Here is a 16382-nt window from a genome sequence, read left to right on the forward strand (position 1 = left end):
TTTTAAATTATTATTATTATAATTATTGGGACTATAGCTTTAAAAGTTTCCAAACACCACAAAATAGCCATTTAGACTGGGAAAAAAACGCGTACAAAATCCACAAATATTTTACGCGATATATTTAACTTGTGTGTGTGAATAAAAGGCGGCTGAAATGTACTTTTATTTAATTGCAAGTTGAACATTTCCATGCTTATACTGGGCCACAGGGCTTGCATGTATCGTTAGAACTGCCTCCACACAGGCATAGGGAAGGATTACTATAGAATGTTGGCGAACTATCGTTGTGGAGGGGGAAAAACACGTAGAGCTGAGTCTGCGCGACGCAGGGGATCACTGCCTACGAAGTTTATCGGGCAAGACTACGCCGACAAATCCTAGGACACATTCGGCCGCACTGTAGGTAATTACCACTCAATCTATCACTAATATCAATAGCAATAAAGTTTATCGCCGTTCCGATGTACGCAGTTTCTATTTGACTCCAAATTCGTTCGTAAATGCGTCTACGAAATACGTGCGTAGTCCATTATTCTACGGCAGGCTAACGACAAACAAAATAGAAATCTGTTTGCGTTTCCTGGTGGAATATTCGCTTATTACGAGATCTGAATCTATTTTTACGCGTTCGATTGAATACTGTGCGCGAGATTCTTGAGAAATGGCAGATTGGAACGCTCGAGATGTAAGTCCGTGATGGCGTTCGCTCGATTCTCTATGTTCCTATTGCTCTCTGACGATTAGGCAGGAAAACAACAAAGAAGCAGGAAGCATATGGGCACACCGGCGAGGCGGTGTGAGATCACGCCGCAATTAGTTGTAACAGTTAATTTAAAGTAAAAGGATCCTAGAAAAATATGATTCTGTGCTTTGCCCAAATAATCTCTGTCTGTGCCTGTTCTGTCCTTTTAAAGCGCAGAACAGAGGTAACATTCATCACATGACCATAATAAATCAGAGGGACAGTAAGTTTATTGTACAACACAATATATATATATATATATATATATATATATATATATATATATATATATATATATATATATATATATAAAACATGTATACAATGCTAATTTTATATATGTATAATATACATGTATAATTAAAAGAAAATATTAAAATATATAGATTATTTAAATAAAATGAATATTTTAACTCCACATTAAGAAGCTAAATATTAAGATGTTTTGTCGGTGTGTGAGGAAGTAAGAACAGGTTAGTTGTATTGAATTAGTACGTCACATTCGTTTTCTTCTTTGCTAGGTAGGTTGTAGAGAATGGATTGGTTAAATGATGCTGAAAGCTTCTGGATAAATTTCAATTTTGATTTTATTATTTCAGCCCTATAATTCATCAAGCCTTCTGATGGATGAAGTCTAGAAGCCCTGTTTGATTTGGTTGTGATTAGTTTTGAAGAGTGGAGGAAGAAGGATGTCGGAATTCATGCCATACCCTTACAGAGGGCCAGGAGGTGCTTTGATGCGCTTCAAGAAAAGAAAGTCACGTTTCACATTCCAGGAGGTTGAACTGCTGCTCAGTGAGGTGCAGAAAAAGCGCCATATTCTAGTTGGTAAGTCAAATCTTTTTATTTTCATATCACAAAATTTGATACTATCTGAAGGCGCTCTGAAAGTATGTAAATTATGCTTTGCATATGTGAGGGATAATAGTTAAATGAACTTATGATTTTAACAGGAAAGTTCAACCGAGGCATTTCGAAGGATCTGAAAAACCGCACTTGGGCGGATGTGACGGCACGTATCAATGAGGTCAGTGAGTGTCATCGAGAAATTATTGAAGTCATTAAGAAATGGGCAGACCTCAAATGCGACACCAAGCGGAGGGTGGCCGCCATGAGGGCATCGGGAGCCACGGCCGCCCAAATCGCACAAGAGCTGTCGCCTATAGAAACTATGGTGCACCAGATCCTTCAGATGTCTAACCCTAACAAAAATGTGAGCAGTTTGGCAAATGATGACCAAATGGATGACGAAGACGAGGACATTCCAGGTCTCTCTGAGATACCGCACAGCTTCTCACACATTGCAAATGGCAGGCCTCATTCGTTTGGTTTGCCAATGCCACCTCCCTTTCACACTAGTATCCCAGGCAAAAGTGATACAGATCTTCCTGCACACATGATGTTCAGCAGTGAGTTCCATTTTTATTTAATGTTTAAATTAGTTAGGTGATTCATTACTGAGTGTTTGAATGTTCAAAATGTAATAAATGTGTTACTTTTATTGTATTGATAGATTCATCAGTGCCTCAAATAGATGTCCAGACTGAAACATCAGAAAAGGAAGGTAAGAAATAATGCAGAGATTTTTTTTTTTTTTTAATGGGTCAATGGCATTTTTTTTTTTTTTTTTTCATCTCAATCAATTTATATCAACTTGTTAAAAAATATAGTCACTTTATACATTAGGTGACATAAATACACCTTATGATGAGCATGTTTTTAATGAATTCTGAATGAAAATGTAATTTTGTCAGGGTGGTGATACTATAATCTTTATTTTGTGTTAGGCATAAAAGATTTGCATTATATATCTGATTAACTTAATTATTTTTCATTAACTTTTTTTTATTAATATTTGGAAATATTGTATTTGGGACAATAGATGATTATTCGATTATTGCTTTTTACATTTATAAAAAATTTAATATTTGAAAAACTCCTTAACTTAATTATTTCATAAATATATTTGAAAAGAAAAAAACAACTTTTACCTCAAAGTATGTAGATGTATACCTTGATATATATATATATTACACAAAGTGACATTTTTAGTTTTAGAAAATTTAATCTTACTGAAAATCTTATTGTGTCCATCATTATAGACTCTCTTATTGTTAACTGACCATAATGTTTTATGTATCCATTTTATATAATAAACAACTCTAAGTTCTCTTTCAAATATGATGTTAATGTCTAAAATTAACATGTTTCTTATCCTTCCAGGCAGTAACATGCAGTTTATTGAACCAAGAAGCCAGCCAAACCAGAATCCTATTGGTATTCCTGGATTCCTCAGCCATCCTATTGCTGAGAAGAGCCATGTTCGAGAAAAACCTAATCACAACACAACATTTAACGGCCCCTCATCTGCCAGTATCCCAACATTTATAGCACCTTCTGCAGTGGCCGCCCCATCATCACGTTCCGCTCCTGCTCCTGCTCCCGCTCGGCTCCCTCCCCAACCTGCTCCTGTGGAGCCTCGCAGTCTGCAGGAACGTTTATCCCAGAGTGCCTCGCTCAGCCTGCAGGAACAGCAGGCCACCACACTGCTGATAGGGTCGTTGTCTCGCTCACTGGAGTCGCTCGCGGAGTCGGTGCAGAGATTGGTCCACACCCAGCAGCAGTTTTCACGCGACACCTTACAACTGCAGCGTGACACACTCCACGTCCTGCGTGACTTCTCCTCCAATGCCTTGACTCTTCTGCAGGACAAGGTCAATGGACATCCGTAGCTCTATCAACAGCTACATTTGGGAGCAAGTTACACAAACAGTGAATGCTGATAGCAAAGAAAATACAATAAGCTTGAGGATATAGTGACACTAGAGTATATGGCAATCTTTGAAAATGTTTTAAGAGTTACAGAGCTGACAGGACTAAAAGATTTCCCTATTTATAACATAATAACCAAAATAAGAAGCATTAGAATCTAAAACAGGTTCTTTGTAGAGTTCCTTGTATGTACCGACTGAATATTTTCAGTAGATGGCTGGGTCTCATAGACTGTTGGACCAATTGCGTGCTGTTTTAGAGGTAATTTAAATGGGCAAAAAATTATTTAATAATTAACTGGTAATTTAATATAATTATATTTGTGGTGCTTTTTAACATATTGCAAAGTGGCCATTAAATTGGCTGGTTTTAATTTATGTAATCTGATTATTATTTGATTTTTCTTTATTTAGCTTTGTTATTCTGATGGTTCTCCTTGTTTAACTTTTAAATCCGTTTCTGGCTGAAGCGTTGTTTATCAGACCTGCTGTAAATGTTAATGTTCTTTTAGCCAGGTGCATTATCTATTTTAAGTTGTTTCTCTTAACTTGAATTTCCAAAGACTCATTATTGTGTTTTATTTTTCCTCCAGATGTGATTTTAAATTCTGATTGAAGGCACATTATCTTAGCTGTAGCTCCTATGGACCTGTGTTTGATCTCCCAGAAATGAAGTCAGCGCACTGTTAAAAAAAATGTCTCCTGCTTTAAAACCCAATGTAAAGGATGGAAATAAAACATATAATTTGAAATATTATTTGAAATAATACTGATTTTTATTTGAACTGTTTTTCTTCCTTCAGATTAAAGGAATAATCTACCCAGAAATGATAATTAGCTGACTATTTTCTCAACCTCAGGCCATCCCAGTTTCCATCCATATTTCTTCATTGGAACAGACCTTGAGAAATTTAGCATTATATCACTTGCTCACCAGTGGATCCTCTGCAGTGAATGGGTGCCGTCAGAATGAGAGCCCAAATAGTTGATAAAACATCACAATAATCCACGCGACTCCAGTCCATCAATTAATTTCCTGTGAACTAATCTTTTAAGTGTGACAGAAAATCAGGATAAAGGGTTATGGCTACCATATTTAATTTTATGTCTGTTCTATAGCGCAGCAATCAACATTTATACAACTGTTATACAACATAGGCTAGTTAATGCCGCAACAGTGTGACGGTTAAACAGTGCATGACAAATTTTTATTTTATGGGACTCATGAAAGTTTTTGAAGAGACAAAGATTTATATAATCTACTTTATATAATGTTTTGTCAACAGATGAGAAAAAAAGAGTTTAAGTTGCTTATGAGATTATGACAACGTTTATTCTTGAATTTGCGCTCTCAACACTGATCTCTCGCAAGAGGAATACAAAAATATCCACTAGATGTCTCTCTTGCACTTTTGTTTCCAAGTGCAGAACAGGTTGTTCAAAAAACTACAATTTTTACAAACCTCCTCACAATTATATTAGATTAAGTCTTGAAAAATGAAATTCTAATAATAAATTGTAGTAAAATTCTACTCAATTACAAATGAACAAATAGAGCAATAAAATACATTTTAAAATGTAGTAAAACATATCAATTGAGTAATATTTATTAAAAAATATTATATTAAGATGATAAGAAAAGGCAATCCTGACTGAAACTATGCCATCTTGTAGTCTCCCCCAATAAATGGCCATGTTTCTTCTTATTTTCACAATCCTCTTCATCTGGTAGATGGTCTGCGGGATCCTTAGGGTATTGCAAACAAAGATATGAAGATGTTTGCATAGAGAGACATAGTTTAAAGTCTAGAATATATTATGCACTAAATAATTTCATGCACCTCATACAAATAGTTGCGTTATCTTTATTTTTTTTGCTGTGGTCAGAGGTTTGTCTGGATTTAACATGCAGTAAGGTTTAAACAACAGATTTATGAAAGAGCCAAATAACTGCCTCATAAAATGGGTACATAAAGTACCTTTACTCAAGATGTTTAAAACATTTTGCATTATTTTTCTTTCACTTGGCCTATTATGAAACTTTTAAAGATCCATTATTTTCAAATTAAAATCATACAGTGATTATAAGAAGCATTGTAAACATGTTTTTAGTTAGTTTCAGTATATTTCAATATATTTATTCCACAACAAAATATTTAATATTTTTTATTTGCGATGACTGGCGATTTTGCAGTTTCCAGCAACCCTGTAAAGGTAATTCATAGACATATTATAATTCATCAGTTGCACTGCAAAGTTATATTGGTGATACATTATAATATATTATTTTCATACTTACATATTTAGCTTTGATTTCACCAGCCATCATGCCACGTTGAGATGCTTGTGTAATTCACATTTTATCTTTAAAAATAAATATATAAACACATAATTAACAGTATATATTATATAGTACATCAGTTACAGTACTGATGAAAGGTTTGGGCTCAATTTTCCAATGTTTTTTTTTTTTTATGGAACATTGCTTTTTCATTATTACAAAAAGTTCCTATTTCAAATAAATCCTGTTCTTTTGAACTTTCTATACATCAAAGAAACCAGAAAAATTATGTATCACAGTTTGCACAGAATTAATATTAAATTGATCAAAATTTGAATATGATAATACAGAAAACATGTATTCTAAATTACTGTTTTAAATGTACTGTTTTACTGTCTTTTTGAAGTTTTGAACAATAGTGTATTTATTTTGGTATAATAAATTTACCAAGTTAATGATATTTCTTAAATCAACAACAAAATTATTGTTCAGATTCAACCTGAGGCTGCACAAGTTTAAAATATTATTATGTACAGAACAGTGAGTTATACCTCATGCCATTCCAGCGTCTTTACAGGAAGAGCCAGATGACAGAGCGGACAGGTGCTTATCTTATCCAGGTCCATGTCCATGTTTCTGTCTCTCTTCACCTTTTGCAATGATGAGAAGGAGAAATCTGCAGCGTCTGGAGTGCTGTCATTTCCAGGATTGGTGTTTTCATCCTCATCCTCAGTGTCATCATCCTCATCGTCAGCATACTTTAAGAACTGTTTGCAAAGCAGCTGGTAAATAAGAATAACAGAAAGATTTGAGGTGTTAAAACTAGATTTTCATAATTACATATTATAACTACACATTCTTGTTTATTGACACATTTTACCTTGTGTTCCTTCAGCTTGTCTGAGGGAATGTATTTCAGACAATTCTGACACTGCAACATAGTCTGCTCTGAAGATAACAGATATACCAAATCAGTATTTTACAATCCCAATTTGTCTGAATACCTTAAAATATGCAGAACTTGGCTATACTAAGGCCTATAACATATCTATAATGTTTCAAACTGATCACGTCATTGACTAACCATCTGTGTCATAAGTATCATCCTCAGGGACAAGGCCCTTTGATGTTGTGGGGGTGGTAGTAGAGCAGATCTGAGCGTGATCAAGCTGGTCCATCAGCTTAACGTACCGGCCACAGTCAGAGCAGCGCTCCGTGCGACTCCCACAGGACACTATGTGCTCTTTTAGATTGCTCAGAGGAAGCTCAAGCTGACAAAACTCACAGATCTGAGGCCTCTTGGTGCACTCATCTTTCTGTAAACAAGGAGAGACAGAAACAACAAAGGAATAAGTGTGAAAACACTCTGAGAGAGCAGCCTCAGACATGAAATTTTCACGGTGTGAGATTGAATATTCACCTCATGATCCAACAGATGCCTTCGCTCAATCTTTTTCTTGCACATATTACATTTTACCTGTGAAACATAATGAAAAATAAGACCACCGACATGGTTTCTCAGAGGGGGAGATTACAGTCATGAGTAATAAGCACGTCAAGTGGAAAACGTTTAGCTGGAAAATTCATCCCAAATAATCTTTTGTGTCATACAGGGCCAAGGGCCAGTAAAACGCAGCAAAGTGTTAACCAGTGTTGAGTGGTGTGGTCGTGACCTCTGTGTGCTGTTCAGTTTTATGCTGCTCCAGTTGATCTCGAGGCACAGTTTCATCGCAGTCAGGGCATATACACAGAAACCTCTTACAGTGTGGTTCGTGCAGCTCATAATTTGCCTTCGCCACCTCTTTTTTGCTGCATGAAAACATTGGAGAGACTCTTTACAGAGACTGGAGAATGGAAAAGGTGTTATGACACTACAGTGCTATGGCACTTAAAGGAACAGTTTACCCAAAAATGTAAATTCTGCCATTATATACACACACAAACATGCTGTTCCAAGCCTGTATGATTTTCTGTCTTTCTGTGGAACACAAAATATTTTTGGAAAATATCCTGGTCACTCCATATAATGAATGTGAGGGACTGGGGATGTAAAAAAAAAAAAAAAAAAGGATTTTATTCTAAACCGAAGCAGCAATTGTTTAATTCGTAAATGAATCATTCTTTTGAGTCAGATATATTTTCAATGAATCGCTTGATTAGTTCACAAAAAAGGTCTCTCTCAATGTACCAGTCACAGGTTTAAGAGATCTGGAGGCTAAGAGTATAAATGTTTACATCGTCCTGTTTTTGCATAAAGCTTTAATATCGCTTGAGGAGATTTGAACAGAGGCGGACAGTAGTGAAGCATTTTTACTCTGCTTTAAAAGTACTTTTCAAGTGTCTTTACTTTATCAGAGTGTTTTTCTTTAGAAAATTTTACTTCACAACATTCCAAAGCATAATACTGTACTTTTTACTGCGCTACGTTTCATATTAAATATCATTTAATACTTAATTACATTAGAAATCTATTACTTTCTTACATTTACTCAAGTGAAAGTAATTCAAAGATTTACTTGAGTACACGAAAGTAGCCTACTACGTTTTTAATGTTCTTAATTATTAAAGGTAAAACAAACAACAACTTTTATTTATGAAATGTAGTGCACTAAAAAGTATGAGTAAGTAAAGTAAGTTTTCCAAAGAAAAACACTCTGATAAACTACAGATACTTTCTAATTTTACTTGAGTAAAGTAAAAATACTTCACTACTGTCCGCCTCTGGATTTGAATATAGAGCACGAGTCGTATGGAATTCTTCTATGATACTTGTATGGCGCGTTTGCGGCATTTTCCGTTAAAAATCCAGTCCCCGTTCACTATATAGAAGTGGCCAGGCTATCCTCGTAAAATCCACTTGCTGTGTTCCCTGAAGAAATAAAGTCACAAGGGTTTGGAAGGACATGCACGTGAGTAAATGATGCCAGAAATGTTGTTTGAACTATTCCTAAAACCTGAATGTGTTGGCAACAGTCTTAGCCCGAGAGTGTTTACATCACAAGGTAATAGCTTTCACTAATCAATACAGCTGAATATCAGTGATTCAGCAAATGACCAAAGCAAACGAATATTCTTGCTTTTCATAGTGTAAATTTAAATTCACATTTTTAAATAAATATAATCCGTCGCCATGTTACAGCCATAGTTTCACTTTGTTTAAACCAGGTCATAGTTATTGACAACATAAGGTAGGCTAATAGTCATTATTGTTGAATATTGTTGACTAAGTTGAATATGTTTTTGTTTTCGATATTTTGTTGTTGCTACAGTAGACAGACAGAGATCTTACACTCGACGAACACTATCATTTGTTTACATACGTTGGCAGTGAACATAGCTAAATAGATGTCGTACCGAAACTCTGTGCGTTAGTATAATTACAGTACATTATAAAACACTTACCAGTGAGTGCATAAAATCAGTTCTTCTTCGTCCATAGTTAGAATGAGACGAATGGGTTACTGTGTTGGGGTTGATATTTTCACTTATCCTAAACAGAAAGTGGAACCGAAACTTAACAAGTGTCGTAACAACTCTTACTGCTAAACGTCTTTTGTTATCCAACAATAGCCTACAACATTGCCTTGTGATGAAAAACAGGCTCAGCACTGTACTTGACATATTTAAGGTGCACTGTATCTCATGTAGTGTGTTCACCATAACTCCTGCATAGTAACCACTGATCTATAATAGAGAACTGGATTGCTCCTGAACTCATGAAAGTGAAGCTGAGCCATTCATGGAGATCAGTCATTGTAACACTGATGTTGAATAGTAACCTACCACAGGTTTTTATAGTAAATAGCTATAGGCCTATGTGTGTGTGTGTGTATGGTTTATTATTGTATTGTAGGGAGCATTAGGAGATGCTTTTTAAAGAAATGATACTTTTATTGAACAAGGACACATTAAACCAATCAAAGTGACATTTGTAATGTTACAAAATAATACTATTTCAAATAAATACTCTTCTTTTGAACTTTCTATTCAACAAAGAAACTTTAAAAACTGATATCACGATTTCCACAAAAATATTAAGCAGCACAACTGTTTTCAACAGTGATCATAAGAAATGTTACCTGAGCACCAAATCATCATATAAGAATGATTTCTGAAGGGTGACATTGTAGTCTAGAGTAAATGAGTGCTGAAAATTCAGCTTTGTCATAACAGGAGTAAATTATATTTTAAAATATATTAAAATCGATTATTTTAAATTGTAAAAATATTACACAATATTACCTTATACTGTGTTTTTGATTAAACAAATACAGTCTTGATGAGCATAAAATAAGATTACCGTATTGGCCCGAATATAAGACGACTCCACTTTTTCCAGATGTACCTTTTGGAAAAAGGCTTTTTGAAAACCAAATCTTGTTGTTGTTGTTTTTTTTTCTCTGTAAAACACATTTTTTCTTAAATTATTTTCATATTGCATATTTTTCCTATTTTAATTTTTGTTTTGAAAGTATGGTAAATACTGGTCAAATGTACCAACAATGACATTTAAAAATATACACTTTTTGATATACCATAAAATAACAGGTAGCCCATCTGAATTATATTACATTACTGGCATAAAGTTGGCTTGACCTTGGACATTCGATATTCGCATATTTAGGGACCGTCTCTAAAGTTACATGCAATATACATTTTTCTAACTTCAATAGCATATGAGCAGAATGACTTAAAGTCATAAAACAAACTGTAAACTGTTCATCTAGATGTCAACTATAATGCACACCTTTTACATTTTTGATATTTATTAAAATAAACTGTAAATTATATGTAAAAATTGCTTTTTCACAACCGTGCTTTGTGCTTTTTCACAAAAACTTCAATCCAAGATGGCGGCGCGGTCAGACGCAGCAGCTTCTTCGGGTCCCAAAGATGGTGCTTTTATGTCTTTTAATGTCGTCTGTTCGTCTCCAAACAATGTCAATTTACCGCTAATTCATCGGGAGATCACTCCGGGATACATCTATGATCGCCAAAGCCTTTTGGACATCGACAACACATACAAACACAAACTCTCGCAGGCGGCTACTGAGAAGCTACGAGGCCTTTGTTTACTGCTGGAGCCGGACCTCGAGACCGCGGCCTCGCCTACTGACGCTACCCGCACAAGGCGGCATCGCAAGTGGTGTGAGAGAGGACGGAAGCGCGGTAAGCGTGGAGGTATACGAGCTAGGCTAAGGGCTAACCCCACAAGACCGGCTCTTCCAACACTCATGCTCTCAAACGTTCGCTCTCTGGAAAACAAACTGGACTTAATTCAACTCACTTGGTCTACACAGCATGAGGCAAGGGATTGTTGTGTGTCTGTTTTCACTGAAACATGGCTAAACGACAACATCCCGGACTCCGTCATTCAGCTGCACAGGCTAACCTGCTACCGAGCGGACAGAGATTCATCACTGTCTGGTAAGACTCGCGGCGGTGGCTTGTGTGTGTACGTCAACAAAAAAATGGTATAACAATGCTGTGGTAGTGACAAAACACTGTTCATCACTGGTGGAGTTTATGGTTGTGAAGTGTCGACCGTTCTATCTACCACGGGAGTTCACGGCCATTGTTATTGGTCTACATTCCCCCGTGTGCAAACGCTGAGGATGCGCTTCGTGAACTGTACAGCGCCATCAGCGAACAACAAACAAATAACCCCAACGGCTTTTTCATCGTAGCCGGTGACTTCAACCACGCAAACTTAAAGACAGTTTTACCAAAGTTCTACCAACATGTGAACTTTGCAACAAGGGGAAATACCACACTGGACTTTGTTTACACAACAGAAAAGAACGCATACAAAGCCGAACCCCGCCCTCACCTCGGGTACTCGGACCACATCTCTGTTATGCTAATCCCAGCATACAGACCACTTCTCAAACTTGCCAAACCGGTTCTAAAGCAGATCACGGTATGGCCAGAAAATGCTACCTCAGCACTGCAGGACTGCTTCCAGGACACAGACTGGAACATGTTTAAAGAGGCGGCCACCTACAACAACCACACAGACCTGCAGGAGTACACTGAAGTGTGACTGCTTACATCCAAAAGTGCACTGATGATGTGACAGTCACCAAGACCATCACCACACGCGCCAACCAGAAACCATGGATGACAGCAGAGGTTCGTGGGCTGCTAAAGACCAGAGATGAAGCTTTCAGATCAGGAGATAAAGCAGCCCTCAAAACAGCAAGAGCCAATCTGTCCCGCAACATCAAAAATGGGAAACGGTCATATGCTCAAAAAATCAACAATCACTTCACAGACAGCAGAGACACACAGAGTCTGTGGCAAGCCATTCAGACCATCACAGACTACAAGCCCCCGCCACAGGCCTGTGATGATGACACATCCCTCCCAGATACACTCAACCACTTTTCTTCACGGTTTGAAATGCAGAATGACACACCTGCACAAAAACTGCCCACACCTCCCAACGACCAGGCGCTCTGTCTGTCTCCAGCCGACGTAAGGAAGACCCTATCTAGGATCAACCCACGCAAGGCTGCGGGTCCCGACAACATATCTGGCCGTGTACTGAAAGACTGTGCTGTACAGCTGACAGATGTCCTAACAGATATCTTCAACACCTCGCTGAGCCAGGCAGTCGTCCCCACATGTCTCAAATCTACAACAATCATACTGGTACCAAAGAAATCACCTGTGTCCTGTCTAAATGACTACCGTCCCATAGCACTGACTCCAATCATAATGAAGTGCTTTGAGAGGTTAGTCATGCACAACACCAAAACCAGCCTCCCCAAAACACTCGATCCGCTCCAGTTTGCATACCGTCCAAACCGCTCTACAGACGATGCAATTTCCTCCACTCTCCACCTGGCTCTTACCCACCTAGAAAACAAAGACTCTTATGTTAGAATGTTGTTGATACAACAGTGGTAGGTCTCATCAGCAACAATGATGAAACGCACTACAGAGAGGAAGTGGCACAGCTGGCGAAATGGTGTGGCACTAACAACCTGTCCCTCAATGTGAGTAAGACAAAGGAGGTTGTGATGGACTTCAGAAGAAACTCCGGTGATCACCCCCCACTGACCATGGACAGCTCGCCTGTGGAGAGAGTCAGCAGCACTAAATTCCTGGGGGTGCACATCACAGAGGATCTCACCTGGACCACCAACACCATGTCACTCTCCAAGAAGGCACAACAGCGCCTACACTTTCTCCGCCGGCTGAAAAGAGCAAGTCTCCCTCCACCCATCCTCACCACTTTCTACAGGGGCACCATTGAGAGTGTGCTGACCACCTGCATCACTGTCTGGTACGGGAACTGTACTGCAGCAGACCGCAAGACCCTCCAGCGGACAGTGAGGATCTCGAGGCAAGGATTCAGCAAGGATTATCAGTGCCCCTCTCCCCTCCATCCTGGACATTTTCCTTACACGATGCTCCAGTAAAGCCAATAGTATCGTGAAGGACTCCACACACCCCTCCCACAGTCTCTTCCAGCTCCTACCATCAGGAAGACGGTACCGAAGCATCAGAGCTCGCTCTGCCAGACTGCTCAACAGCTTTTTCCCCCAGGCTGTGAGAGCCCTGAACTCAAATCACCTCACCCCTCTCTGAACCCCCATACAAACCCCCTACCTCCTGAAACATGGACCATCTGAAACTTATGGAACTTTTTTTTGTGTGCAATCGAAGTGTGCTACACACAGGTGAGTGGGCCTGTACAAACCACCTGTAGTAGCACACTCTCCTCCTCTATGCGCACTAGTCACTTTTCACACACACTGCTGTGTGTATACAAATCCCACAAAAAGACTCAGTAATATATGTATGTTTACATGCTCATGCACTACAAATCATCCTGCACTGTTCCCCAGCCAGCTGCTGACTCACAATGTTTCTCTTCGCACATGTACAGTATTTATCTGAAGCACTCGTATAGTTTGTATTTTTTAGTTTATGTATAGGTAAAATATTTTTATATATATAGTATATTTATAGTCAAAATCTATCAGTAGGATAGTTGTGTATAGGTTTATATTGTTTTACTTCATTGCTGTATGCCTGTATTTATGTAGCACCGTGGTCCTGTGAGGCACGACATTTCGTTCCACTGTATGCCCCCGCATGTAGCGGAATGACAATAAAGCTCAACTTGACTTGACTTGAAAGCTCAATAGTATTTGAGGAGAATGACTTACAGTCATAAAAATATCTGTAAACTGTTCATCTAGGTGTCAACTATAATGCACACCTTTTACATTTTTGAAATTTATTAAAATATACTGTAAATCATATGTAAAAATTGCTATTTTTCACTACCGAATGGGCTCAAACGCAAATTTAAAGCTCAATGGCATTTGAGGAGAATGACTTACAGTCATAACACAAACTGTAAACTGTTCATCTAGGTGTCAACTGTAAAGCACATAATTTAACTTCATGTAAAATCAATAACAGTTTTATATTCTTTTATTGTAAAATATTTTATTAATGTATTAGTGTTTTTGTTTTTTCTTCAGTAATGCATTGTAAAACATTAGAATGTTATACTAAAATTTACTGTATTTGATTTGGTCCACTTTTTTTGTCACTGTAAAACTACATTGTGCCTCAATCATTCATTCATAAGTCATTCTCCTCAAATGCTATTGAGCTTTAAATTCGCATTTGAGCCCATTCGGCACTGAAAAATAGCAATTTTTACATATAATTTACAGTTTATTTGAATAATTATCAAAAATGTAAAAGGTGTGCATTATAGTTGACATCTAGATGAACAGTTTACAGTTTGTTTTATGACTGTAAGTCATTCTGCTCATATGCTATTGAAGTTAGAAAAATGTATATTGCATGTAACTTTAGAGACGGTCCCTAAATATGCGAATATAGAACGTCCAAGGTCAAGCCAACTTTATGCCAGTAATAAACATTTAGGCTATACATCTCATAGTAGCCTACCAAAATTTTATTAGCAGTAGAAGATAAATTTTATTGTAGTCTTCAGATCTGGGTACTGTCTTATTTTTTAAAATCACTTACAGAGGAAGTTTGGTCCCATCAGGCTAACATGACAGTCACGACTCGTGCCGCTGTAAGCTTTACTTTTTCTTTTGTTTTCACTCGCAATCTTTACAACACACATTACATTACATATTTCACGGCACATTCGTTTTATGCGTTTTTGGCGCCACCTATTGTTGCGGGTGTATTATTGACATGTCAAAGTCTAGACCCCGAATATAAGACGACCGCGTTTTTTCATGTATTTCCTAGAAAAAAACATCGTCTTATATTCGGGTCAATACGGTATTTTAAAAAGCACTGACCCAACTTTTCAACGGTTTGAATAGGTGGGTATGTTTCACACATGGCTGTATCTAAACAATTTTATAATATGCTAGTTTGCGGTTAGATTTATTTAGTATTATTTGCCAAACTGTTGCTATGAGGAAAGCAAATTCCAGACTTGTGTTTACCTGCATTTAAACTATAAATTTGACCTTCTCAAGTGAAGTAGTTTACTCATTTACAATGTGAATGCATTAGTATGGATCAGTTCATGATGTTCAGCTTTGTATCTCCTCTGGATGATTATTGCTCAACTCACCTATGCTGTCACTTTAGTCAACCATTAGGAGTCTGACGGACTTCTGGATGGATGTCCCTCGTTGACCCCATTAGCAGATACTCACTTATGTTGACTCTCCAGTTCAAGATTTTATTGAGCTGTTAGTTTTGGAAAAATGTTCTCAAAATAATTGAACAAGGCTTTTGTATCAAAGCCTCAGAGACATCAGACATCAGCAGCTAATGGATGTTTGTCAGCAGAAACAGCACAGGAGCAGACAGCTGTGTCACGCCAGGGGAATCACAGTAATTACGGTATTGAGTTTCGCATTTTCACTCTTGCCGCAGATGGGTGTGGACAGGGAAGTTTACACGGACTGGTTCATTCTCTAATTCCTGAGTGGGTCATCTGTCGCCTGCAATCTCTGATCAGAATTGTGATCATCATTAGCGCTGCTGCAGCCAAATACACATGGGGTTATCTGGCCTGATGTTGTTTTACATAAACAAGCGAGTTATTATAGTGTAAGATTGTATGCTGCAGGCCTGGATTGTACATTTGTGTGTGTGCATGTCTCTTGTTATATAATATTAAAGTTCACGGTTCCTCGCTCCACCAGTCAGACCAGCCAGCAAAGAGCAAATCAAATAACAGGGACGTTAGCATCAATTCAACAGTCAAAGAGTGAGGAGTTCTAGTCTTACATCCTTAATCTCTCACCGCCTCTTCCTTCGCCCCCCTTGGTGATTATATTATCAGTTTCTGATCTCTTTAGAGTTTTATTGCACTAGATCAAATTGCTTTTATGAGCACATCGGAGACATCTGAGCTGTGAGTCCAAAAAAGAATGCATGAAACTAAATATTGTTTCATTGCACCGCAGACCAAAGTCACAACAATTTCATAAAATGACCTTGGGATTGTTCTCAAAATTATATTGAGCTAGTTATTAGGATGCATATTATGCGTCTTATGTTAGATTTTATGACAAACACCTTACATTTATCCTATTTTAATAATAATAATACATTTTAT

At 37.6% G+C, this 16382-nt stretch overlaps 3 protein-coding genes across 4 annotated transcripts in view; 2 read left to right on the forward strand and 1 right to left on the reverse strand.

The window, feature by feature from the left end:
* The first annotated feature begins 122 nt into the window (after positions 1 to 122).
* Positions 123 to 4349, forward strand: zgc:113149 (uncharacterized protein LOC541363 homolog). Of its 2 annotated transcripts, none has more exons than XM_058799105.1 (5): positions 123 to 402; positions 1345 to 1573; positions 1699 to 2154; positions 2259 to 2309; positions 2969 to 4349. In XM_058799105.1, exons 2-5 carry the CDS (start codon positions 1435 to 1437, stop codon positions 3475 to 3477), a joined length of 1155 nt encoding a protein of 384 aa, XP_058655088.1. In that variant the 5' UTR covers positions 123 to 402; positions 1345 to 1434; the 3' UTR covers positions 3478 to 4349. The 2 variants fall into 2 exon arrangements, with proteins under 2 accessions (XP_058655088.1, XP_058655087.1); XM_058799104.1 differs by having other exon boundaries at positions 124 to 406.
* A 1016-nt stretch (positions 4350 to 5365) lies between these two features.
* xaf1 (XIAP associated factor 1) lies at positions 5366 to 10124 on the reverse strand. Its single transcript, XM_058799106.1, has 9 exons — positions 10098 to 10124; positions 9200 to 9287; positions 7471 to 7606; positions 7218 to 7274; positions 6882 to 7113; positions 6678 to 6745; positions 6349 to 6579; positions 5816 to 5880; positions 5366 to 5722 (listed from the first exon to the last, which is right to left on the reverse strand). Exons 2-8 carry the CDS (start codon positions 9232 to 9234, stop codon positions 5842 to 5844), a joined length of 798 nt encoding a protein of 265 aa, XP_058655089.1. The 5' UTR covers positions 9235 to 9287; positions 10098 to 10124; the 3' UTR covers positions 5366 to 5722; positions 5816 to 5841.
* The window catches only part of rap1gap2a (RAP1 GTPase activating protein 2a), a 97856-nt gene continuing 89396 nt past the window's right edge, over positions 7923 to 16382 (forward strand). The window contains exon 1 of the mRNA XM_058799099.1: positions 7923 to 8706. The gene's annotated coding sequence lies outside the window, so the exon portion shown is untranslated. The remainder of the gene's footprint in view (positions 8707 to 16382) is intronic.

The sequence above is a fragment of the Onychostoma macrolepis genome, chromosome 15, assembly GCF_012432095.1.
Source record: "Onychostoma macrolepis isolate SWU-2019 chromosome 15, ASM1243209v1, whole genome shotgun sequence".
NCBI lineage: Eukaryota > Metazoa > Chordata > Actinopteri > Cypriniformes > Cyprinidae > Onychostoma > Onychostoma macrolepis.

Bases quoted from the DNA above. Each gene is read 5' to 3' on its own strand.
- zgc:113149 (XM_058799105.1), top strand. From the start codon at position 1,435: ATGTCGGAATTCATGCCATACCCTTACAGAGGGCCAGGAGGTGCTTTG. The intron at 2,155-2,258 runs GTGAGTTCCATT...TTGTATTGATAG, and splicing joins TGCACACATGATGTTCAGCA to ATTCATCAGTGCCTCAAATA. The intron at 2,310-2,968 runs GTAAGAAATAAT...TTATCCTTCCAG, and splicing joins TGAAACATCAGAAAAGGAAG to GCAGTAACATGCAGTTTATT.
- xaf1 (XM_058799106.1), bottom strand. From the start codon at position 9,234: ATGGACGAAGAAGAACTGATTTTATGCACTCACTG. The intron at 7,607-9,199 runs GTAAGTGTTTTA...GTTTTCATGCAG, and splicing joins CTGATTTTATGCACTCACTG to CAAAAAAGAGGTGGCGAAGG. The intron at 5,881-6,348 runs GTATAACTCACT...TTATTTTTAAAG, and splicing joins AGACGCTGGAATGGCATGAG to ATAAAATGTGAATTACACAA.